Genomic DNA, 27,243 nt, shown 5'->3' on the forward strand with positions numbered 1-27,243 from the left:
CTAGTACTGGTAGTGGGAGCATTCGTTGGTACTAATTCAATCTCCGAGAGATATGGTGGGGCGTCTTCAGCCATCCTCTCGTGTCTAACAAATGGATTGTCATAGTCGTTATCCAACTCACTATGATGCTCATTATCAGATGTCTCGATCTCGGGGACAATTTCATCTCTAAAACGGTGCATTGTAGATGAGTACCTAAATGAATATGAATAAAAATATATTAGAACATAGGAATGTAATTTCAAATCTAACCATTTCAACACAATAATATATACCAAATAGTGTTGTATGCCAAGTTTCATGAAAAACAAACCATGTTTGAACTACTTTATGCGAGAAAGTGCCAAAAACCCTTTTAAAACAGTAAAAACGTAACTTAGCACGTAATTTCAAGCATATGATTATGATTTTGAATTCTAACCATTTCAACACAATCATATGTACCAAATAGTGTTGTGTGCCAAGTTTCATGGAAAAGAAACCATGTTTGAACTATTTTATGCGAGAAAGTGCCAAAACGCATATAAAACCGTGAAAACGCAACTTAGCATGTAATTTCAAGCATATGACTATGATTTTGAATTCTAACCATTCCAACACAATAGTGTTGTGTGCCAAGTTTCATGCAAACAAACCAAGTTTGAACTAATTTAAGCAAGTAAGTGCCAAAAAAACATAAATACTTCATACCTTGTGAATCACTTAATTAAAATTTATTCCTTCTGTGTGATCTACACGCGTACAACCAACATTTACATCATCTTCATCGACAGATTTTGGATTGATAAAGGGCAAGGAGTCTTCAATAGCATCATATTCTTCCTCATCCTCAACATCACCTATACCAATGATACTTCTTTTTCCCCGTACAACAATAGACCATTTTTTATCAAATGGGTCTACAATGTAGAATACTTGATTGGCCTGTGCGACTAGTATAAATGGCTCCTCACTATCACGCAAACGAGTTAAGTCTACAAGATTGAATCCACAAGGGTCATCATTTTTTACGCATCGTCGATTACTATCTACCCACTTGCATTTGAAAACACCAATAGCGAAACTAGAGTGGTCAAACTCCCATATTTCATGTACCCGTCCGTAGTATACCAATTTAGCATCAATCGGCGATTGATCCTTGGCACTTTGCAAAAATATAGATGACCCCAAAATAGAAACCCCACTATTCTGCAGAGAAGAAGACTTCTTATCTTAACCCTTAGTCCAAAATGTGAACCCATTGACATCGTAACCCTCATATTTGTTGACATATGACAAGGACCAAAAGCTAACCACTTAACAGTTTCAAATACACCCTTGAGTTCTTCACATATTACTCGATTATGGAACCAATCAATAAACGTTTGATTATACAGCTGCATCGATGTCCTATCCCCTTTAGAACGATATTTGGCGCGCAATATATCAAAATGCTCATTCAGAAAAGGATAGACTTCTGGAATATGATGCAACACATACAAGTGTGCTTGTAGAAGACTTTCTCGAGGAGGTGTGATTGATTTAGAGCCAATTGTTCCTTTTCCCTCAAGCCATCCTTCATGCCGAGAGGTGGGAAGTCCAATAGGCTTTGCCATGGCCATATGCTCGGCTATGCTAGATTCCTTGGGTTGTGCTAGATTCCTCACTTTGTTTTGTAAAACTCCCATGTGTCTCTCAAAAGAATAAAACCACCTTAAAAAAACTGGACCCAAAAGAATGATTTTACGAACGAGATGGATAATAAGATGAACCATTATGTTAAGGAAAAGGTGGAAAATACATCTCAAACTTGCATAAAGTTACAATCACGTGGACTTGAAGAGCATCAAGCTTAAAGGGATCAAGGACTTGGCTACAAATTGTGTTGAAGAACAAACATAGCTCGGTAATAACATATCTCACATGTTTTGGTAGTATTCTACAGATTGCAACTGGTAAGAACACTTGCATCATTACATGGTAATCGTGAGATTTCATGCTTCCCAACTTCAACTCACCATTTAGGGTCAAAAATCTCGTCATGTTGGATGAGTACCCAGACGGAACCTTAATGCCATACAAAGACTCACAAAATGCCCGCTTCTCTGCCTTGGACAAAGTGTTGCAAGATGGAGGTTTATAATTTTTTTCATTACTCATCTTATTGTTATTGTCCTTTCCCTTGTTACTACCACCAACTTCATCAGCTCTATTTCTTTTTTTACTCACCTTAACCTGTGGCCACAACTCCGGACGAATACCCTTACATTCAAAGTAATCTCACACGGCCTTAACATCCTTTGTCTTACCCAGAATGTTTATGAGCGTCCCGAGTATGGCATCGCATACATTTTTCTCTATATGCATAACGTCAAGACAATGCCTAACCTGTAGATCTCTTCAATATGGAAGCTTCCAAAAGATTGATTCTTTTTTCCATAGTCGGTCTTCACCCCCTTGAACATGCCCTGTTTTACCAAAATACAGTCTCAACTCCCTTAACTTGTTCGTAAACCTCATAACCGGTCAACGGTCGACGAGCTACACGTTCCTCAACCTCCCCATTAAACATCTTTTCTTTCTTGCGATATTAGTGATCTCGTGGGAGGAACTTTTGATGGTGCATGAATATGTGCTTGCACTTCGGAATCCACGTGGATTCCATGTCATTGATACATATTGGGTACGCTTTCTTCCCTTTGTTCTTATACCCTGATAAGTTGTCATATGCCGGAAAATCATTTACGGTGCATAAGAGCATTGCACGCAAGGTGAACTCCTTATTATCATGTGCATTAAATACGGAAACTCCTTCATCCCACGTTTTTCTCAAATCCTCATTGAGCGGTGCAAGATATACATCTATGTCATTGCTAGGTTGTTTAGGACCCGAGATAAGAAGCGAAAGCATAATGTACTTACGCTTCATACACAACCAAGGTGGCAAATTATAGATCACTAACAGTACCAGCCAAGTACTATGTTGAGAACTAAGATTTCCGAATGGGTTCATTCCATCCGTACACAGTCCGAGCCTTAAATTACGAACTTCATCCCCAAATGTCTTATGCAACCTATGAATACTCCTCCACTCCAGAGAATCAGATGGATGTGTAAGCAAGTGACCTCTCTTCACCCTATCTGCATGCCATCTTTAATTTAACGCATCTTTCTTTATAGAAAACAAGCGCTTAAATCTAGGTATTATTGGAAGATACCACAATACCTTAGCTGAGGGCCCTTTAGCATCCCCAACCCCTTTACGCTTGTAACATGATAACCCACACCTAGGATACTCTTCTAAGTTCACATTTTCATTTCGATACAATACACAATCATTCGGACACTACATCAATCTTCTAGTACTCTAACCCGAAAGGACACATGAGTTCTTTGGCATAATATGTCGACTTTGGAAGTTCATTTTCCTCATGAAGCATCTCACCTAACACTTCTAATAACATTGTGAAACTAGTGTCACTCCAATTGAACGTTGACTTAATGATGAAAATTGTCAACACGGCTGTTAGTTTGGTAAGCTTTGTACATCCAAGGTACAAAGGCTTTTGAGAAGCCTCTGTCAACAAGTCAAAAACACGAGGACCTTTTGCTAACTTATGCTTAACTCCCTCCATTATCTCATCAACACAATCTACATCATCATCGACGTTCTCTTCATCTGTCTCATACCCATCATAATCATCGACGTTCTCTTCATCTGTCTCATACCCATCAACACGATCAACTACATCCTCATTGACATCCACATTATTGACATCCTCGAAAATACTTTTTTCTTTGTAAACTCCCTCCTCACCATGTCAAACCCAAACATGATATTGAGGCCTAAACCCATGTCGAAGTATGGGCTCCCTAAGGATATCAACACTATCTACCTTTGATACATTGCCACACTTGACACATGGGCAATAAAAACCAACTCCCCCCATACTAACTTGATGTTCAACGGCAATACTACAAAATTCTAATACGCCGTCAATAAATTCTGATGATTCAATGTTACCATACATCCAAGAACGAGCTTTTGTCATCCTAAGTGTGATTAATTAATTCAAAACAAAATTAATACACATTACATACATAACTATATATATACTTAACCTTAGTTAACCCAAATTTACCCTATTTGACCCTATTTAACCTTTATATTATTTAAATTATTCAAATTATGTGTATTTTAATTAATTAACAAACTACATACATAATAAGTAAACTATTGTGATTATTCATATATAAGTAAACTACACACATAATTAAAATACATATAAAATTAATTAAACTACATACATATACATAACTAAACTACATACATAATTAATTAACAAACTACATGCATAAGTAAACAAAATACACATACCAAAATAATTAACAAACTGAATATAACAACATGAAAAGAATGTAAAACTTTAAAATTAAACAACTTAAAGAACTTAAATTAAGAACTTGAAGAACTTTAAAAAATGTAAAACTTAAAAAATAATCAACAAACTAATTATAACATCAAATATATAAACAGATAAACATATCAAACAAAATCGAAATAAAAATTATACCTTGAATTTTCATGGGTTTTGGGTTATGTAACCTATACAATAAAAAGCAAAATCAAAATTAGTATAAAAAAAACTAAGCCCTAAAACACAATGAAGCTAGAACAACTAAAAATAAGCTTTAAAAGATTATACGTTGAAGAAGAATAAGAACTAAGCCCAAATTTCGTGGGTTTGAGAACTTGAAGAAGACAACAATGGGAGAATTTTTGTGGGATGAATAACACAGCAGAGTTTCGTGTGGATTGAACAAGAACGAACAAGAATGAAGCTTGAACAAGAACAAGATGATGATGAAGCAGAATGGGTTTTTTGGTGTGGGTTGAAGAAGCAGAGTGGGTTTTTTCGTGTTGAACAAGAATGAAGCTTAAAAAAGAACAAGAACAACAATGAAGCAGCAGTTTTTTCGCGTTGAGATGATGATGAAGCAGAGGTTTAAGGAGGGCTTTGGAATACAACAGTACGTAGAATGAAGCAGCAGCGTATGCAGTAGGTTTTGTGCAATATTGGAACGTTAAAAGGCGGGTTTAATTTTTTAGAGGAAGGTTAATTGCTGCAGGCATACAAGAACCGCAACATTTGCACTATTGCGTGATTCTTTTATGCTATTTAATGCTGCGTCTAATAAAAACCACAGCATATACGTTTTTCTCCACTAGTGACTCTTATGCATTGATCAAGCTCCCCCTTGCGTTGCCCAATGCATCCCTTATGCACGACACTCATGTTCTTCATTGCACCATCACTATGACACACCGAAGATCCTCTTGTGTTGCTAACAACACCTTGTGTGTTGTTTGAGTGATCAATCCATCACCTTCACTCTTGGTTAATTAGGTACTTGCTCTAATAAAACAGTGTTATGAGAATTCTCATTTGTACCAGGCGACAAATTTGCAAGCCATTTAATCCTTTGTTAAGCCATACGCACACCTATCAAGTTGTTTTTCATGATAAAGGACTTTGTTTTTCCCTAATGAAGGTTCAATCTCTTACTTGACGATGCAAAGTAATGGTGATTCTTTAAATTGACATTGTATTTTTTTATTTTTTTCGAAAAACAATAATTTAAGATGTACTCAAAGTATTATAATTCCTTCTATCCATTATAATTGTCCCATTTAATTTTTGAATGTTTGTTAATGCACATAGTCCATCGTAAATATCTCAAATTGTATTTAATTAAAAATTATAATAGACTTTAATAAAATTCACATCGAAACGAATCAAACAATGCAAAATATAAAACTAGTTAACGTTTAAATTAGTGAAGGACAAATAATTGTAACTCACTTCCTTAATTCCAAAATACTTGCAAGATTTGCTTTTTCACGCAATGAAATGCACTAATTCAATCTTTAATATTTCTATATATGTATAATAAAAGAGTAATTCGCAAATTACAATCTTCATGTTTAGAACTTTTGCAAATTACGACCTCAAAGTTTTTTTTTACGAATTACAACCACCAAAGTATTAAAGTCTACACCATTTAGACCAAGTGAGCTTTAACCAACCCAAATGACCTTTGGCCAGTCTAAATGACCATTGACCATTATTAATCACCTTTGACTTTTGTTGACATCTTAATCACATTTAACATTCCTAATTACCAATACTTTCCTTGTGTTTAGTACTTCAACATCGTTTTTACCCAACATAACGATATTTTTTCATAAAACGGACGTCACAATTATCCTTATGGGGTAAGTCTTTCGAAAATCCTTTCGAAACAAGTACTTATTTGCCTATTTTTCGGCACGTCAACCGAAATAGATATTTAACGTCATTTTTACCATCATAACAATATTTTTCAAAAACGAACATCATGCTTATGCTGATAGGGTAACTCTTTCGAAAATTCGGTCGAAACAAGTACAAACTTGCCTATATTCGGCACGTAGACCGAAAAAGATATTTAACGTCGTTCCGAACAAATATCGTTATGATGGGAAACAATAAAGTTAAATATCTTTTTTGGTCTACGTGTAACCTATAACCCATATAAACAATATTTGACCAATGACTTGTGCCCAACCCTACTACCGGTAAATAAAGTTATTGACCTGCTTTTGACCAATGATTTTTTAGTTGACTTTTGGTTTTGATTTTGATTTTTTGGTTAGTAAAAATATCCAGAAAAAATTATTTATAATGATTTTTCTAACTTTTAAATTAAAATTTTGGGAATTTCCACGTAGTAACCTTGAGGTATTAGGTTTTCCAAATGGTAGCCAAAGCTTTTCATAAATCCTTGTGTAACCTGAGGTTTACCAAATTCTTTTACCGTGACTTTTTTGCACAGAAAATGTTAGCAAACGTTAATTTTGAAGCTTAAACCGTGTTGTATGCCTATTTATGCGTTTCAACATGTGAAATTGCACCAGTTTTATAAATTTCCCCCAAAACATAAACTTAACTCTACCATCTTTTCAATTCTTCATCTAGTATCACTTAAACAAACTTCACAACAAATCGATTTGGCATTCGAATACAAAGAAAAAATTGACATACAGATATGGAATCACAATTTCATCATTTTATTGAAATTCGAATACTAATGCAATGAAATTCGAATCTTATTTCATCTGTTCATGGAAATTTGAGTGCAAAATTCATTAGTTCATTAAAATTCAAAAAGTAGTTACTAACCTTTATCGATCTAAAGCTTTATTTTGTGATGTTTTTGGATAGGTTTCATTGTATTTGAAATCAAATTTTGGGATTCAAGATTAGGTCTTTAGGGAAATGGGGAAAATGTTATGATGAGAAAGAGAGAGAGAGAGAGAGTTCATATGGAAAGATAAAATCTCATCGGATTGAATTGCTGTACTGGAACACTAAGCTTTGCAATTAATGTTTGTTAAAAGTTTTCTGGGTTAAAAAGCTCACGGAGAAAGAATTTTGTAAACCACATGGTTACCGCGTGGATTTTGAAAAGCTTTAGTTACCACGTGAATTTTGAAAAGCTTTGGTTACCACGTGGAAAATCGATACCTTAGAGCTACCACATCGAATTGCCCTCAATTTGTTTTGATGATTTTTGGGTAATTGATACATTTTTCCTCTAATAAAACATGTTTGACAATATCTAATTTTACCAAATACCTCCTTAGACAGATGATATGTACTGTTAATTTAAAAACCAACTTAAATAACCAACAATTTAGCTAGTCAAATAAACAAATTAAAAAAAATAACTAACAGCCAACAGTCATTTACCAAATAACCCATTTCTCATTTTATCGATGCACATGACTAAATCATTATAACTCAGAAATATGAGATTTGATTTATAGTTTTGATCATACGCAAATTATATTTAATAATTATAATAAAATGAAGGAGACGAGGAGAAGCTGGTGGCTATGTGCCTCTGAAACGGAAGTTTATAGAGCTAAAACAGATACAATCAGAACGCATAAAACATAGCAATCATTGATCATCGTCAATATTAACATTAAAATCTAAGTTTTTAATCTCAGTACAGAAGAAATAAAACAAAGTAATAACTCTAAACGCAAACTTGCAATTTCTAAATCCTTAAACTTCACCACCCTTTTCATTTTATCGCCCCCCCTATTTTAATGAATTGACAAAAATGCCCCTGGAGTTAAAATTTGTTATATACACTCCAATCTCACCAAATAACACCTTTATCACTCTAAAAATACTAAATCAAAACTTAAAATTTGTGGGGCTAAAGCTAAGGAATTCAATATGCAAACAATTATTCGATGTAATTTCTAAACGAATTCTAAACGAATTTAATTTTTAAAAAAACAGTTAGGAGGATGAGTCGCGTGCAAATCTTCTTATTTTTTTAATTTTTTTTAATATTATATTTATTATTATCATTATTATTATTTTAGAAAAATTAATTATAATAATAATCAGAATATTGATTTAATAATTATATATTTTTGCTTTTAATATTATTATTATTATTATTATTATTATTATTATTATTATTATTATTATTATTATTATTATTATTATTATTACTATTTTAGAAAAATTAATTACAATAATAATAATAATAATAATAATAATAATAATAATAATAATAATAATATTCAATTAATAATTATTAACTTACATAATATATTAATTAAATGTTTATTAATTTAATAATATTTATTTTGATTGCTTATTAGTTTATATGTATGAATTATATAATTTGTTAATAATTTAGATTATTAAATGTATATTAAATTAATCTTTTTAGAGCCTGGATTTTATTAATGCTAATTACGTAATCGTTACCAATCATGAATTAATATGGTCATTAGTTATTATATTTTTATTCATTTAATTAACTTAAAGTAATATTTTATTATTGTAATTTATTATTGATAGTTAATTAAATTATCAAAATTGTAGTAAATGGCTGGTAACCAAGGAAGAAGAAAGGATTTTTTTAGAGGCATGTTGAGCGGAAATAGTTTTAGGCCGATCTTACTAAGAGGGGACCCTCAATATAGGGGGGTTACAGGTTCAGTTAGGCGGGCTAGGCATGAAGAGGCGGCTAGATATAGTCAAGTCTAACGTTCGAGTACGCTGCACCAAGTATGTACTCATTATGAGGACCAGACGAGCTTGCAGAGTAATTCGAGGGGCTCTAATGATGATGATAGTGACTACATCGGCTCTGTTGGTCAGCCAATTGACTGGACGGTTGTGCGAGGGCATGCCGATAAGTTTACACAGGCAGGCCCTAGTATAGCAGACGCTTCTGATCATACAGAAGACAACCAGGTTGACGATGCAGCTCCACTAGGGAGGAAGCGCCAACAGTTCGCTGAAACAGACTAGCTGATAACATCACCCCAACCTGGGGGCCCCACTGAAGCCCGCTTGATACCCAGCTACGAGGGGCACATAGCTAAGGTAATTTTTGAGGGCGCTGAGCATACGCCTCCGATATTAGAGTGCCGTAGTAGAAAGAAGCCGTTGGACGCGATTATCAGAATGTAGTATATGTCTGATGAGCTGTACGGAGTATTACCTGCCACTCCCCTTGGTCGTCTGGCACATATTATGCACCAGCACAATGATAGTGCTTTGATTACGGCCTTTGTGGAAAGGTGGCAGCCGGATACCAACACCTTCCACATGCCGTGGGGGAAGATGACCATTATGTTGCACGACGTGCAACGCATTTTAGGTGTTAGTATCGAAGGTTCACTCTCGGCTGTACCCACTGAGGGTGATTGGAAGCTCGCGCTGGCCGGTCTATTTAGTGAGCCAATGTTCGAGCTGCGTAGGAAGGGGTACTTTACTAGCGGGACCATCAACTTTAGTGAAGTTATGCACATGTGCCGTCGGTCTCAAGATTTAAAGACACATTCTATAGCCTATTACATGGATCTTGTGGGTTCGACACTGTTGGTGGATTAGACTAGAACTGGGATGCGACCTCACCCTACACTAACTTCGAATGCCTATAAGGATGAGATTGCTTGGGGTGCAGTCACTCTTGCGTATTTGTATTGGCAACTGGGTATGGTGTCTAGGGCTGGGTGCAAGACTGTTACTTGTTGTCTTACATTGTTGCAGACGTGGATCTACGGGTACTTCCCGGCCTTCCGCCCCCATCTTCGTCAAGCTGATATGCCTAACAAGATGAGGGCTGAGATGTGGTCCACGTAGAAGCCAGTTTGTAAGCTCAGCAAGCTGAGAGACTGTAGAAGTATATTGGACTCCATGACGAAAACTCAAGTTTTTGCACATCACAGCACACATTATTATACATTTTATTTTAATTTTAGATTATTTTGTTTATGTAAATTTTGCTTGTGAGCAGGTGGAATGGACTCCATACATACTTCTCCTAGGGCATTATTAAATAAGTACCATCGCACCGCCTATATCAGGGGTATCACCTGTTTTGATATCGTCGAGGTGTATTTGCCTACGAGAATAGCTAGATAGTTGGGTTTTGTGCAGGCTATTCCCCCTGTCCTATGAGACCTACCCATGCTCCGCGACCGGCACCAAGGTACCTACTTCGTGACCTTTGCTTCTCTGTCTATTTACACAGAGGCATGGAGTAGGTTACCTTATTATGCCCGCGTTGGTGATCAAATAACGCCATTGCTGAGGATGCCTGCTATCGTGGATATGAGCCCCCAGGAAAGACAGACTACCGATCCATACATTGAAGAACTTAGAGATTTATTTTCCTAATGGAAAGCTTTTAAAGGGCAAGGCCCTTCATACACTAATTGTGTTTGTAATTAAAAACTAATTGTTAGAGTAGTGTTGTATTTTTAAACTACTCGGATTGCTTCTATTAATTTACAGCAATGCTTTTTACATTTTTTTTATTTACATATTTATTTATACATATTCAATGCTATCTAGATATAAAGGTAACCTAAATATTTAAGTACACAATAATTACACTATGGACTATCTAAATTGACTGCATCTTCAGCAGTGTTATTACCTTGTGGTGGTTGAACCCCGTATGGTCTATTCCAAAGAGAAATCCTGCTTCGAAAATGTGTTTCTAAATGTGTACATGAATTGTTAGTTGCTTCTCTCCATGATCGCTGGATTGGCGGCAGTGGAGATGAATCATCGTTCATTAAAAGTTGAACATAATGATTTCTATTCACCCAACACATATGTATAACTTTATTTACACCATGCACACCCGCTGTTCTCCTTAACGGAAGAACTAAATATCTATAGTTTGGATTACCGTCAGGAGAACCATAATATGCCATGCCAATGTGAAGAAACGTTGTTGCAGAGTACAATCCCATTGGTGCTTCCAACCAGTGAATAAATGGTGCAGGTCCCTTGCTATGTGAACCAATTCTGAATATAGCATTATCTAGCATCTCTGTCGATAGATACACATGTAGGTATTGCTCTTTATTCGTTTGCATTTCCATACACATTGCACGCCGTAAAAGAGGCCATTCCTCCTCGCCTCCCAACTCTGTGATGGCAATAGCTCTAAATCCATAGTTACCATCGCCTATAACATTAATCCAATCAAACAAATAAGAAGGAAGAATATACGGGATATGATTGGGGCATGAAAAGAGTGAAAAATCACGACCTGCTAAACCATCTGTAAGTAAAAAAGGTTAGTAACATTCAATTTTAACAAACTAAAGTGAATAATAGAAAGGAAAGTCAGATACCAGATAAGTTGAAACTAAAGTTAATTCCAACAGACGATTGCGTTGATCTAGCACTAGATTTACCACTAGATCTCCCGTGTGATGAAGATCTCAATCCGCGACACCTAGAGGACGATTTGTTGTATTCAAAAGCGCTTTTGTTTCTCTTGAGGGTTTTGCTTGTCGTTGGTCTTCCCTTTCTTGGTGGACTTGCATGTGACTCAGGTATATCAGCACCATCAGGATGCAATTCATCATAAAGTACCCGAGACATGTGTCGTACAACTGCAGGATCGACTTTTAACACTTCATCAACCAACGATTAAAAGTACTCTTTATCATCGGCGTTTGCGTGCCGTACTCCTTAGTTGGTGTCAGCTTCTACCTCTATGTACGTTAAGGTTTTTCAGAATGGATGAATGTCATCCAAATACAACGAACCTTGTATCTTGATCGAAAAAAAGAAGTAACAAGCACAGGGCAATCCATGGATGCTTTGAAGTGCACAACCACATTTGTCAAATACATAATCACCCAACTCTAACATACGATTATGCTAAAGCAGTAATTGTTCCAAGGAAAAAATGGATACATGTCGATATAACGGTCTTAAGAAATTATATCGCAAAAACCTTGAAACAGAATTCATGGATTCCTATAGCGTTTGTCGGATCCTCGATTGCTGATTTGTTATTTGTGTGTGTGCCCTTTCAAACAGGGTATCAAATAAGCTATTACCGCTACCAAGATAGTACTTGAAAGACGAGTGTTGGCTTTCAACTCTGCTGGTAGTCTGGTTGCCCATGTGTAAACAGTCATTCGTCCATGCACGTACAAATTTCTCTTTGTGTGAAATCCATGTTCCAGGCAAATATCAAACGACCCTAGTATTCCTAGTCGACGAAGTAGCCACAATCGATTCCCATCTGTTTTCAAATTCAGCGAGCGTATGTAGAATTGTTAACCAGGGGGTTCCATCTAGTTTTCCTAAATATCTGCCCTTGTTGAATTCTTTTCCCGCCACACAATTTTTCCACCATGTTCTCTACATCATTGGCAATATGCCATACGCATAATAAATGTCGCACATCTACATTAAACAAAAGATTGAACATAATTAATATATATTCAATAAATAGAATGACAATAATTAATCAAGACAACCTTTTACCTGGGAAGACATCACGAATAGCTGCAGATAAACCCTCATCTCGATTAGTTACGATTACGCTGTGAGTCTGAGCTCTGCCAAAAATATCTCCCAATCCCTCCAACACCCACGCATATGACACAGCCGCCTCATCTCGCATCAAACAAAATACAACCAAAAAGTTGTGATTGGCTGGCATCATTTCAATTATTTCACAAAGTGGCCACTTTTGTTTGTTTGTTTTGTAAATTATATCTATCAACAAAACATAAGGCCACGTACGTATCATCTGGATGGATGTAGGATTTGCAACTAATAATCTACTCAATTTCCCTTCACTATCCAAGTCTGTCCAAGCCACGTAATTATCCTCTATGGCCATATAAAGACAGTGTTGAAGCGGAGTCCTACCCTCCATCTCTTCTCTCTTAATTGATTGTCTTACATTATAAATTTGATTCATACTAGCAAAAAAAACCAGAAAAATTTTGTTTAATTGAGGTCATGATAAACGCAGGTTGCATGCCGGTTGCACTAAGTTCTCGTATGTGCTGCCAAATATCTCCAGTCAACCTATTTGCCCTTACATGACCATCTCTGTAAACTAAGAACGGGTGGTTATGTGTTTCTTTTTCACCAGGACACACCCTCATCGTCCAAGGTTTTTCCCCTGGTTTACGACTACAACATACAATCATAAATTTACACCTACATGTTCTACTTTTAGAACCAGGTCGGGTAGCATTATTTAAGTTATGAAAATCACCCATAATATTACCAAAGCGGTGACATCTTAAATACAAACTAACTCTATAATGTCCTTCTTTTTGTTTATATGAAGCACGTGTAAATTGAAAACCAATTCCTATTGCTATCTCGTTGGCCCAAGCAAGTACTTCATCTACGGAATCAAATTTTCTATCCGTAACAAATCTACCAGAGTAATCTACATTGTCCCCTAAGTTTTCAAAGTCCTACAAATATAAAATAAATTTTCGATCGTTAATAAATATTATTTAAAATATAAAATAAAACATAGATTAGATTAATAAAATATTATATAAATAAACATTAATAATAAAAATATTCAATATTAAAAAGCAATAATTTATTTTAATAATTAAAATTTCAACTAAATTAAATATATATAAAATAAAATAATTTACATAATAATGAAATATAAAATAATTAAAATAAATTACTACAACATAAATTATAAATTAAATAAATTACTACAGCATAAATTATAAATTAAGTAAATCACTACAACATAAATTATAAGTTACAACAATAATTTAAATAAAAAATAAAAAATAATTAAATAATAATATTATAAAATTATAAAATAAAATAATTTACTACAACATATATTAATAATATTAAAATAAAGAAAAAAAGGGGTCAGTCGCACGCGAACGAGCCGCGGATGAGTCGCATGAAACGTGCGACTGGACCGCGGTTGGGTCGCGTGTGACTGCTGTACATCTTTTTGTTTTTTTAAAAAAAAATCGAATGGATTGAATTACTTACCGCATAGTATTTTACTTACCGAATAGTATTCATCTTCATTAAGGTTCGACATTGTGAATGGATTTCAAGTTTTAGCTTCCTTTAATTTAGAGACTTTTTAGAGAGATGTTAGTGTTTTTGAGTTCGTAATTTAGTGTTTTTGAGTTCGTAAATTATGCAAAGGCAATATTGGAAATTCATTATACAAGGGGTGGCGATAAAATGAAAATGGTGGTGAAGTTTAATAATACCCATTAGATTGGTATCTGCTTCAATTCTATTAACATCACCATCTTTCTTCTACTAACACCCAAAAGGTCCTACGACATCTATACATCCTTCACAACCACCATTATTACCCGAGCCAAGGCCACAAGTTTATGATATGGAGGTCCATCACATAATACACTACCCAAATATTTACTCAAATAACCCATAATATATATATATATATATATATATATATATATATATATATATATATATATATATATATATATATATATATATAAAAGTTCCAGTGAGAACCACCTTATATGAGAACCAATCTATCGAACAAAAAAATGTTACTTTTCTATTACAAAGGTGTTACTTTTACACCAAAAAAGTGTTACTATTTTGTTAAAAAAAGATGATACTTTTTGACAAAAAAGTGTTACTTTAAAAAAAATTTGAACAAAACTAACAAAAGGGTGATACTTTTTACTTAAAAAAGTGTTACTTTTCGGAAAAACACGTGTTACTTTGTGTAATTTGATTTTAAAATTTTTTTTCTGATAGTAACAGTTTTTTGCTAAAAAGTAACAACTTTTTTTTTTAATAAAAGTAACATTTTGTTGCCCAAAAGTAGCACATTTTTCCGTAAAAAAGTATTAGTTTTTTATCATGTTGATTGGTTTATTTTCACAGTTCTCATATAAGTTTTGTTCGCACTAGAACTTATATATATATATATATATATATATATATATGTATATATATATATATATATGTATATATATATATATATATATATATATATATATATATATATATATATATATATATATATATATATATATATATATATATATATACATATATATATATATATATATACATATATATATATATATATATATATATATATATATATACATACATATATATATATATATATATATATATATATATACATATATATATATATATATATATATATATATATATATATATATATATATATATATATATATATATATATATATATATATATATATATATTATAATGTTAATGAAAATAGCACAAAATAACATCAACATCAACAATATTGATAATAATAATAATAATAAGAGTGAAATTAATGAATTAAAAAATAATATTTCTTCCTATTCACCTTAGGAGTCTCATTTGACTTTTCAAGGATTTTAAAGAGAGTCAAAAGTGGGACCCTAAGGGTAGGAAAAAGAGTGGTATTATGAGTTTTTAATATAAAGGAGAAAATTAGTATGGGTACTGAAGGGTATAATTGAAAATAGGATAAAGTTACTAAGGATATAAAAGTCAAAAACCCATACCAAAAATAGAAATGGGACAATTAATGTGAATTAACCATAAAAAATGGGACACATAAGCTGAATAGGAGGGAGTAAGAAAATGGATAAAAACATGGAAAGGACAAAAAGGAATAGTTGATGCTATTTTTGACCTTCAGCAGTTGCATGAAAAGTAAGATTGCAATTTGCACAACATCAATACCACATAAGTTATGTGATTGGGCCCCCTGCGATATCATGCGATTTTACTAGGGTTTAATCGCACAACAGTTATGCAATTTTTTCTTTGTGAATACACACAGGGAAACGAATGAGTAAATAATGAATAGGGAAAAATTGTAAAAGATAAAATAATATTTGCTCGATGCGTTTAAATAAACTCAATTATTTTTTATTTTTAAATAATTCTACATATTCAGTGCAACTGCTGAAAATAAATTTAACTATTTTTTGTTCATAATTTTTGACTTTTAAAGAAGCTTTGTAGTTTATTATAAACAATAAGTCGCTTTACTTATAACAAATATAATTAAAAGGTTGGTTTATTCAAAAATAATTAATAGGTGAGTTTATTTTCAACAAATCAAGTAAATATTGGTTTATTATTAATAATTTACAATAATAAATAGCATGATGAAATAGAACATAACTTTTTTAATATGTGTTTAGTTAATTTTTTCCTCTACCGACTAAAATCGTTTTCATTAAATATTTTTCAAAATCTACATAATATAACTGTATTCATTCATTTTAAAGTTGCACAATTTATATTTCTATTCTATTTTTCATACTCTTTGCAAAGGGAAATTCACATTTATATTTTTCATTAACTGATTTTATACATCTCTGACAATAAGACGAGGAGGATAACTAAAACAGCGTTGTTGATCAAAGAGATCAGAAGGGCGTAGTAGTGATTCTTGTAGAACTATTTTGTCGCAATAAAGCGTCTACACAAATTTAAGACACATAAACGTCTTAAAACTCTAAATTTGTCAAACGCCAAAAAAATTCAATAATTTTTTAAGATACATAAAAGAAAAACCCTAAATTCATTCAACACCAATAAATGTCTAAAAATCTTAGAGATGCATATAAACGTATAAAATTTCATTCTTTCTAAACTTAAACACGTCTAAAACCTAAGCGACAAAGCTTAGAATTACCTTGTTTTGATTATTCGCGTAAACACATTTTAAACACTATTAAAGAATGATAAAACAACCTAATTTAAACGGAAAAAACTTTCTAAAACATGGCATCGAAAGATTTGTGAAGAAAAGTTTTTAGAAGATATTAGAAACCTTGAAATACTACAATAAAATTAACTTTTAGCGACAATTAAAAAAATGTCATTTATTTATATTTTTAATGTAATAAATATTTGCTTTTATTTTAAACTTCACTATAAAGTGATTTAATGACACTTTATTTGATTTTTAATGACATATATAATTGCTACTATAGCATATAGTGATATTTATGAAAAATGTCACTAGATCCTATGAAGGGAAAAACTTTACTATGATTTTTTATTATACTGTTAAAGAGTCTAAATAAATGTCACTAAATTCATTATATATACCAAAAAAAAATTTTAAGTAGTAACATCTAAATTAAATGTTACTAAATATATTCCATTAAAAATAACTTATGTTGAAGTGAAAAAAAACTTTTAGACGCGTGAATCCATCAAAAATCTATTAGATTATCATCTAAAAAGTCTATGTTTTGTTGTTGTGAAAACTAGATAATCGAAAAGTAAATTGGTTATTTAAGATGGTTTTTTTATGTAAATTAAATAATAGAATTAGTCTTGTTAGTAGCTCATGTGATGGTCATTTATGAAATACTAAATTTATATCTCGTGACTCAAAATCCTTTTTTGAGACTACACATTAAATTTCTGTTAACTTTCAACCAATTTTTATTATTCAAAGTCATAAAAACATTTCTTAATTTTACACCTTTTCTTGAACAAATTCACAATTATTTTTATGTAAAAAACTAAATTAGTATAAAATTATGGCTTGTACATGAGTTATTATTGTGAAAAAAAGTCTTGGATCCACAAAAGTCTTAATTCCAGTCTTGAAAATCAAAGACTCATTATAAAACTTTTTTTGGAGGGGATAGGAAAAGGGAATTTCATTCAAATAACAAAAAAAAAATATTATTGTACCTACACTAATCATTCTTTATAAGATCTAAAATATCAATAAAATAGTAATCACCCTTATACAAATAGCATCATTTCTGAGACTCATCATTAGTTGAAGGGATGGGAGCAAATAACTTGTACTTCCTCCGTTACCCGTTACTTGCTACTTCTCTTATCTATCGTTGTTATTGTTCCTTATCTTTTACATGTCGTTTTTTTATTTATTTATTTTTTCTATCTTTTTTACTTCTTATTTTTACTTCTTTTTCTTTGTTGTGTATTTTATTTATTTTTATTCTTTTTTTAATTATTGTTAATGGTAAGGATGTGTTGTAAGTTGCAGGTTTCCGGATAGATTCACTCCTTTAAAAACTCTTTGACCACATTCTCTTTTATTAGTATAAATTATCGTCTTTCTTCCCTCTAGACCTTGATCATAGTTTTCCTATGAGTGGAATATATTGGGTTTATGATGATGATGATAATTATGTGTAACACCCTCAAAATAGGTCGAACTATTGAAAACACCTTTAATGAAAAACATTAACCAAAACCTACTTATGCGAGTGTTACCGCCACATCTATTTTTAATAAAATAAATGTAAGGCTTAACGACTAAGAAATATCTTAATAATTTTAAATGCAACAAAGGGTCTTACAACATAAAAGAAGACTGAAACGCAATCTATATCTATATAAAATTTAAACAACTAAAAAAAAAATTAAATTGAAATACGACTCTAATAAAAGCCATATTTCTAAGTGATCCTCACTCCTGAAAATAGTTAAGAAAATAAAACATAATTTGAGTTGAAAATAATTTTGAAAAAAAATATACATATCGCTAAGTTTAAAAGAAAAACAATTTGAGAAAACAATATATATAATATGACATAAACCAATTTATTAATTTGATATTTAATAATGACAAACACAAAATAAATTTTTTTTTAATTTGAGGGAACGAGAACGCTAGTAGGCCGAGGCTTTACCCCTATACCTACTTCATCAAGAGGTCGTTTCCCAAATAATTCAAGGCCAGCGAAGTATTCTCAGGAAACCCTAGTGTGCACACCCCTTCTACTTGGATCACAACAAATAGAAGGAAGACCAAACATCGTATCAAGTATCAGAAATAATAATACCTGTCGGCAGCTATACTAACCAAACAGGACAACCTGTTCATCACCCTTATACTTGGATCACAACAAATATAAGAGCTTCATTTCCCTCGTATTACACTTTACGTGATTTAATATATTTTAATAATTAGTCGCAAGCACACAAACATATAATCAAACATACATTATATATTTTATTTTATGATCATAGGTTTTCCCAAGAAAAATATATATCTCAAGAATATTCAATTGCAATATTAATATCATAATATTTTTCTCCCAAATTCAATCGCATTTAAAATCATTATTAAAATAATAATATAACTTTCATCAAAATAATAATATTATAAATATTTCTCTTTCAAATTAAACCGTATCTAATTTTGTTACTAATATAAATTTTATCAAAATAGTAATTATAAATTCAAGTTTGACAAAAATAATAGTAAATATAATTTGAGAATATATAAAACATAATATCATACAAAATAATATCATATTAAATCATGCATTCTATTTAAACACATTAATTATCACTTAGCACATAATATTAATGGGATAATCCTAATTAGATGGACATTGAGAATTACCTTGTCACGCGATCCTAGACAACGTACGCTCCTGATAATCTCTGTCTACGAATCCGCTGTCTACACGAGAAAATAATATATTTTAATTTAATACCCCGATAAACCCATCGAAATAAATAAATTAAAAGGCTCTTTTTTTTTATCAAATACAAAATGTGTAATTTGGATTGAAATTGGTAGAAAAATATTATAAAGAGATGAAATTACATACCTTTAATATCAAAATCTTGCCTTTTCTTGATTAAATTTTAAGTAATTGGAGGATGGAGGAAGTAGTTTGTAGGAGAAAAAGGAAGTGTGAGTAATAATATGAATGAATTAAGGGTAATTGGTTTAATTTATAGTAGGTAAGTGAGGTTGTTTATAAGATTTAGAAAGAGGAGTGGGAAGTTATTTGTTAATGGGGATTTTTTTTTTAAATTTATTTATTTATTTACTTATTTATTTATTTATTTATTTATTTATTTATTTATTTATTATTATTATTATTATTATTATTATTATTATTTTAAAAAAACAGATGTTACATTATAAGATTAAACAAAAAATTATGAAAATTACATATTAAAAAACTAGGTTTTAAGAAGAATAAAACAAGATCTTATATGAATAGTATTTCTTATACATGAGTCGAAATTACCAAAACAAGATTGAAGAAAAATAGTAATACTATTCAAATGTAGCGAGTATTAGAAACTGAGAAAGTACTTCATTCAGCAAAATCAAACCAAAATAACGGGGAATAGAGAAAAAGAGAGGCTAGGGTTTGGATGTTTCTCACCCCAATGAATCATTATAAGACTTTGCCTAAACTTTTCACTTTAGCCGAAAATATTATCCTAAAACTCAACATAAGTCCCTAGTTAAGTTAAGACTAGGGATTAAAATACCATAACAGATTTCATCATTGAGTACATGACAATATTTTAAAATAAAAATAGTTGTAAGCTGCTTTAAAATGCATAAAAAATATACAAAATGTTATAAACTTATTTTCAAAAATAAAATAATCTTTAACCCTAATGTTCTAATGTTAATATTTTAAAAAATGGTGAATAAACAAAGAAAATATTAAAGATGAATATATGAGGTTAATTAAAAATGGTGAATAAAGCCTTCCTCATATAGGCCAAATTTACGTTCGTTCTCCGTCATGGGGTACAAATAATTCTTATAATTGCTCATGCCTTTCTCTATCAAGCTTTCCAATGATGTGCACTGAGCAGCAGTAATGTAGTACAATAATTGACGACGGGATCAGGTCGCGTTTAATAAGGCATAGAAAAGTTGAAGAATCATAATATTTTGGATTATAAGATTTTGGTACTATTATACGACTTACATTTTCCCAACATTGGTTATCTTTTAATTTAGATATTACAACCATTTAGAATAGCATTTGAATTAATTGAATATCATATGCGTTAGGATAACTCAATTTGAATTTAGGAGTAAATTTTTAATTAGCGCCTCTCAAAAAGAACATTTATCACGTGAAGATATGAGATCCAAGCAGGCCGTTTCGAAAATTTTGGTGCCTCTATGCCATTCTATCTCATAGACCCTTACATTTTATAAGAAAAAAACTTTAAATAATGATTCATGATAAAATCTCTTTCTTAATTAAAATTACAATCAAACTAGGCAATAGATTTTTGAAAAATAAATTCTGAAACAGTTAATAGAAACATAAGTTGTTAACATCTTTCTCATTGGTTCATAGATTCTGAAACAATTAATATATTTGGCCTTTTATTATTTGTTTACTCTCGGAAAAATAGTATTTATGTATTTGAGATGATTAAAACAATAATTAAATAAATATAAAAAGGGTATTTTAGGTTTTCCTCCGAAGATAATGTACATTGTAGATCACTTTTCACATGCCAATCCACGACCATTGATCAAATCAGAGCAGGTAATACATAAAGCCGTTGATTATAGACACTGAGTTTAATCAAAGCAAAAACTACAGATCACAACAAAAATGCTAAAACAGAAGAAACAACAAAGAAGAGTAGATCTAAACACAAACACGTAATTTAGAAAAGATTTGCATATGGCTCCGTTCTATCTCACATCTCCATCTTTGTACAAACAGGGCCTAGGAACCTGATGTACACATCGGCCTTTATGCATGATTACAGGCAGCATTATTGCATTAGTGCTGGTTGAAGAATCATCATCCTCTCGTCGCCACAATTAATTAAACTAGATATCCTATGAATAAAAAACACACAATGATTTTTTAGACTATTTACGTTACGATATTTTATTTTATTTTATTTTATTTTTTTTGCAATTTTAGTTCCTCAATAAATATTCCTGTGAAGTAGGAGTAATTAAATGACCAATAAATTACTTTTCAGTAATATTTATTTGGGTAATATTTAGTAAGTAAATAAAAGTTTGGAAAATATTAATATTATCTTTGATAATATTAGTTCAACTAAAAAACTTGTGTCCACCGATTAGCCAATACATTTGGAATTTAGTCGATATAGCTCTATATCGACTAAATTCCGACTATACTAGTTAGTGGATATAGAGTTGGAAGGTAAATATTAAAAATCGTAAATTTAGACGGATTTCTGACTAACTTTTAGTTGGTAGGTACTACTTGAAAGTCCGACTGTTTTGTTTAGTAGAAATTTAGTCGATGTTCCGACTGTTTCTCTACTAAAGTTTAGTCGGAAAATCCCGACTAACTTTAAGTAGGAAACAGTCGGAAAGTATCAAAATCCAAATTTGAGTTGATTTTCCAAAAATCAGCTATTTAAATTTTAAATATTAAATTTATTTTTCGAATGTTTTCCGACTAATTATCACTAGGAAATCAGTCGAAAAAGTTAAACAGAAAATTTGAGCTGCTTGCCTACATCAACACCGCACGAAGTAGAAAGTTCTCCCTCTTAGATACATCGAATGTGTAGACTCCATCTTTCCACAATAGCTTCAACTCGTGTATCAATGGCTTTAGGTATAAGTCAATCTTATGTTTTGAATAGCTAGGTCCAAGGACAATCACCATTAAAAACATATATTGGTTATTCATGCACATCAAGGGAGGAAGATGGTATGAAGTTAAAATTACAGGCGGCTAACATGAGTATTGACCCGAGCTGCCAAATGAGTTGAAACGATCTGTACACAACCCTATTTTTTATGAGAATATGAGAATATCAAATAGGAACAGATGAATTAAGTTTTTAACAATTCATTTTCTATTTTTTAAAAATTAATTTGTCATTTATTCGATTTAACTGGTTAGAAAATATATGGTTCAAATTTCATATTGCAATTAATCAATGATTAATTTTTTATTAATGTGATAAAGTCAACCACTATTTAATACTTTATTATTATATTTTTTTCAATAATCTCATCTATTGTTTAACCATGCATAATTTTAACTTTATGTGGTATTTTCTTGGAGCAAACTCGGGTAAACCGCATGACCTGCTATCAAGTTTTATTTTTTTAAATGCTTATCTAACTTTATATAAATTTTCAGTCTAATCGATTATTGTTTAAAAAGAAGATTAATCAAAATAAAACGTCGAAAAAATTGTTAAAAAATGTTAAAATATTTTTAGAATTTTTTATGTAAATTTTTTAAATCTTTATCTAACTTTATATTAATTTTCAATCTAATCGATTATTGTAGGAAAATTGAGTAAAAGTTGTATTATTCAGGGTAATTTTTCTTTTTATTATTTGTCAAACACTAAACTTAAGTCAAATCTATATTTTTAAATAAAATTATCATTTCCTAACATACCATAAAATAACTTCATCACGAGAGTCTACTTTTAGGCGATATGTTTGAGTCCAAAACATTGTATCGTAAAGGGAACTCCACAGCCACAGATTTCAGGTTTCGAGTTTTGGGTTGAGGAAGAAGATGACATTACTAATTACTAGCAAAAATTTAAGGTTTTTCGAAGGAAAACGAGATTAATTTAGGGTTTTTTGAAGAATAAGGGGAGTAATTTGGGGGATTTCGAAGAGGAAAGGGAAAAATTAGGGCTTTTTTCGAAGGAGGAAGGGGAAAAATGGCATGGAATTTCTGAAATGAAGGAAGGGATAGATATAAAAGGGGCACGTGCTTGCCACGTGAAAGTCAAACGTCTATATTGACGGTCAAACATTCAAATCCGTCAAATGGTACTCTTTTGCAAAGATAAGTATTACATAAGGTAGTTTTTTGGAAAAAAAATTACATAAGGTAGTTTTTTGCAAAAACAGGTATAGAAAAGGTAGTTTTATAGAATTTTCTCTCTCTATATATATATATATATATATATATATATATATATATATATATATATATATATATATATATATATATATATATATATATATATATATATATATATATATATATATATATATATATGTGGAGATTTATATAGGTGTTTTTTTTTAAAAAAAAAAAAATTGATAGAAAGCGCAATGCAAATTTAACAGGAATCTTCCACATCGTATAGTCCAATTATACGTTGTCGACGATAAGAATACAGTCTGCTCATTATGCAATGCGCTATTTTTTAGTCGACAACAACATTACAAATTGTTTGCTCACGCAATGCGCTATTGATCTTTATCAATTGTGTATTACAGTAATTCACATCGCGTTAAATAAGACATACTCCAGTTGGATATTAGGTTGGATCATGTTAATAATTTAGACTCCGGTTATATCGGGTGAAATCAATACAGTTTAGATATAAAATAATTGTTTTATGAAATTGAATTGACTCAAATGTAAATCCAATGTAGTATTAAGTAAAGTCATTAAAGATTCAATATCAATTTGGTTAGTATATTACTTGCTTTGTTTTTCCAGTTGCACTATACATTTGCTTTTCACACTCTCTTCTATAAAAAGAACATTAAAGAAAGAAAGTATAATAGAATGAGAAACATAAAACTTAAAATTACAACATTGTTTTTTCTTCGTATTGATGAAAAGTAACAAAGAGATTTTAAATAGATATGCAAATAACTAAATTTCCTAAAAATCAGCCACTAACTTAGTGTTAAATATGTGAACGTATATAACCCACTACTACTAATCTATATAATATATCAAAACAAAACACAACTGACATAAGTAACTCAAAAATTTAATGAGGTGCCATCTTCTCATAAGATTTTTTCCCTCCTTTAAGCAAAGATGATGTCATTGAATAAGGAATAACAATGACTATAAGAATATCAAATGTTAAAGATGATTATAAGATGATAAATTTGACATCATTAAAAACTTTAGTTGGGACTATAACATATACTAATAAATTTGAAAAACAATGTAGTAAATAATAGTGTACTAGTATGTAATAAAGATGCACATAATATTATCTTTGATATTAGATTTACAATGCACCATTGATCTATATTTATTTAAAAAAACATTCATTCATTTACAAATTAATTATATTATTTTTAGATATATTTTGAAAAAATTCACTAAAATGCTAATTATATTATAGATATAATTTACAATGGCCCACTGTTTTATCATTATTATAATGATAACTGTACAAAAGTTTTAATTTCATTTTTCATGAATGTAATAAAATGTGTATTAAGAAATAATTTATATTAATGTTATATTATGCCAGACTTATTCAATTTTTTTTTTTTACATAAAAAAATCGTGCATCGCACGGGGATAATCTAGTAACTTACTAAAATTACTAACACCTAAATATTAGCTATTCTAATTTTGAATCAAATCTTACACTCTCCAATATACGTTTTTAATTATTAATATTTCTAATTATGCAGATTAAAAAATTATAAAAACAAGTATATTAGAAAATTTGGGATCAAGATAATTCAATAAATATATCACATAGCTATGTTTTAACTTACATTAACGATGATAAGAAAATCGATCTGATTGATAAATAGTTTCGAAGTCAAAACAAATCTAACTAAGAAAGAAAAAGTACAAATTTTATTATCAGGAAATATAATTATATATAAAATTTTGTTATTATTATGAACAATAATGAAAAGGCTTTCAAACTGAATAAAAATAATGTAACTTTTTGATATGAAGTATACTACTGTTCAAATTTTATAAAGTTGATATATTGTAGGTGCTTTCTTATTTAGTTTAGTGGTGGACCTAGCTTGAAATAAGGGGTTCCATGTATAACCCCATCAAAAAAAAAAAAAAAAAAAAAATCATTTGAACTCAGAGCCTCAAGGAGTAGTAAGGAAATCAATTGGATTACGACTAAGCCATTTACATTTTCCTTGTTAAACACTGTATCCGTTATTATATAATTACACTTAATTAATTTGTTTTTCTATGCTTTTTGTAATTGCTCCAAATTCCAATAATTTGAATAAAATCTAATTCCTTAAATGCACTTTCTTATTTGAATACAATTATGATTAATATACAATTTCAATTAACTTTAATATGAGTATGATTTTATTTAAGTATTACAAATAAATTGAATAATATTTTTGTTCTTAATTCATTCTCTTAATTTTTTTATAATATTTAAATTTGTTGTGTAAGGCTACTTTATTAGTAAAATTATAAAATTTAAACCTGTACTACAGTTGCAAATTTTTTATAATTGAATATCGATATTCATTATTTTTATAAAATCAGCTCACAGTTGGTTCATCTTGAATTTTCATAGTTGATATTTGGGATCCATTATTGTGTACTTGTATTGTATTATGTTCCTATCAAAAATTACAAGTTTAGTAATTCTGATGTTCTTAGATTATAGCGATACACAATATTATGGTGTTAGATTATTATATAACAAATAATACTTTAATAATTTTTGTATTACTATTACATATATTATTGATTTATTTTTTATCGAATTTGAGTTGTTGGCTTAAAAATAAAGTTACTAAAAATTTTGAATGTTCTCTTTATTTCTAGGAAAAATTATTGTGAATAATCCAATTTATTTTTCATTACATGCCAATAATTCCGCCTTTTGAAATTTTTATAATAATTCCACCTTTGTTTTCAGTTTGTTGTCAATGAACCCTTCAAAGAAATGACCTATTATATCTGGTTACCTCTCATCTTCTTCCTTTTTAATAATAATCCAATCTATTTTCCATTACCTGTCAATAATTCCACTTTTAAAATTTTGTTCAATAATCCAACCTTACTTTCTGTTTGTTGCAAATGGACCCTTCAAGAAACCAAATAAAATTTCTATTATTTCCCAAGCTTATGAAGTTGATCATTGCATTAATAGTAATTGTCTTTACATACATATCCCATCAATTAGTAATTTTCTTTACAAACATATCTATCCCATCAACTAGGGGAGTTCAAAAATCCAACCCGCTTGACCCGACTTGTAGACCCGCTTGACTCGACCTGCTGACCCGCTTGCTTGACTAAATGGCGTGTCAATTTTTTAAAAAATAATACAATCCCCAAACCGCCTTTATCGGGTTGGGACATGGGCTACAAAATACATTGAGTCGGG

At 30.7% G+C, this 27,243-nt stretch overlaps 2 protein-coding genes across 2 annotated transcripts; one reads left to right on the forward strand and one right to left on the reverse strand.

The window, feature by feature from the left end:
* Positions 1–9,530: 9,530 nt before the first annotated feature.
* Positions 9,531–10,202, forward strand: LOC130818468 (protein MAIN-LIKE 1-like). Its single transcript, XM_057684640.1, has 2 exons — positions 9,531–9,857; positions 9,951–10,202. Exons 1-2 carry the CDS (start codon positions 9,531–9,533, stop codon positions 10,200–10,202), a joined length of 579 nt encoding a protein of 192 aa, XP_057540623.1.
* Positions 10,203–10,823: 621 nt separating this feature from the next.
* On the reverse strand, positions 10,824–20,090 carry LOC130817582 (uncharacterized). The gene is made up of 5 exons (XM_057683373.1): positions 19,968–20,090; positions 19,757–19,816; positions 12,861–13,813; positions 11,711–12,779; positions 10,824–11,541 (listed from the first exon to the last, which is right to left on the reverse strand). Exons 4-5 carry the CDS (start codon positions 11,961–11,963, stop codon positions 10,958–10,960), a joined length of 837 nt encoding a protein of 278 aa, XP_057539356.1. The 5' UTR covers positions 11,964–12,779; positions 12,861–13,813; positions 19,757–19,816; positions 19,968–20,090; the 3' UTR covers positions 10,824–10,957.
* Positions 20,091–27,243: the final 7,153 nt, after the last annotated feature.

The sequence above is a fragment of the Amaranthus tricolor genome, chromosome 7 (genome assembly GCF_026212465.1).
Source record: "Amaranthus tricolor cultivar Red isolate AtriRed21 chromosome 7, ASM2621246v1, whole genome shotgun sequence".
In the NCBI taxonomy this organism is placed as follows: Eukaryota; Viridiplantae; Streptophyta; class Magnoliopsida; order Caryophyllales; family Amaranthaceae; genus Amaranthus; species Amaranthus tricolor.

Bases quoted from the DNA above. Each gene is read 5' to 3' on its own strand.
- LOC130817582 (XM_057683373.1), bottom strand. From the start codon at position 11,963: ATGTCTCGGGTACTTTATGATGAATTGCATCCTGATGGTGCTGATATA. The intron at 11,542-11,710 runs GTATCTGACTTT...TTAATGTTATAG, and splicing joins CTTTAGTTTCAACTTATCTG to GCGATGGTAACTATGGATTT.
- LOC130818468 (XM_057684640.1), top strand. From the start codon at position 9,531: ATGTCTGATGAGCTGTACGGAGTATTACCTGCCACTCCCCTTGGTCGT. The intron at 9,858-9,950 runs GTTATGCACATG...TTGGTGGATTAG, and splicing joins GGACCATCAACTTTAGTGAA to ACTAGAACTGGGATGCGACC.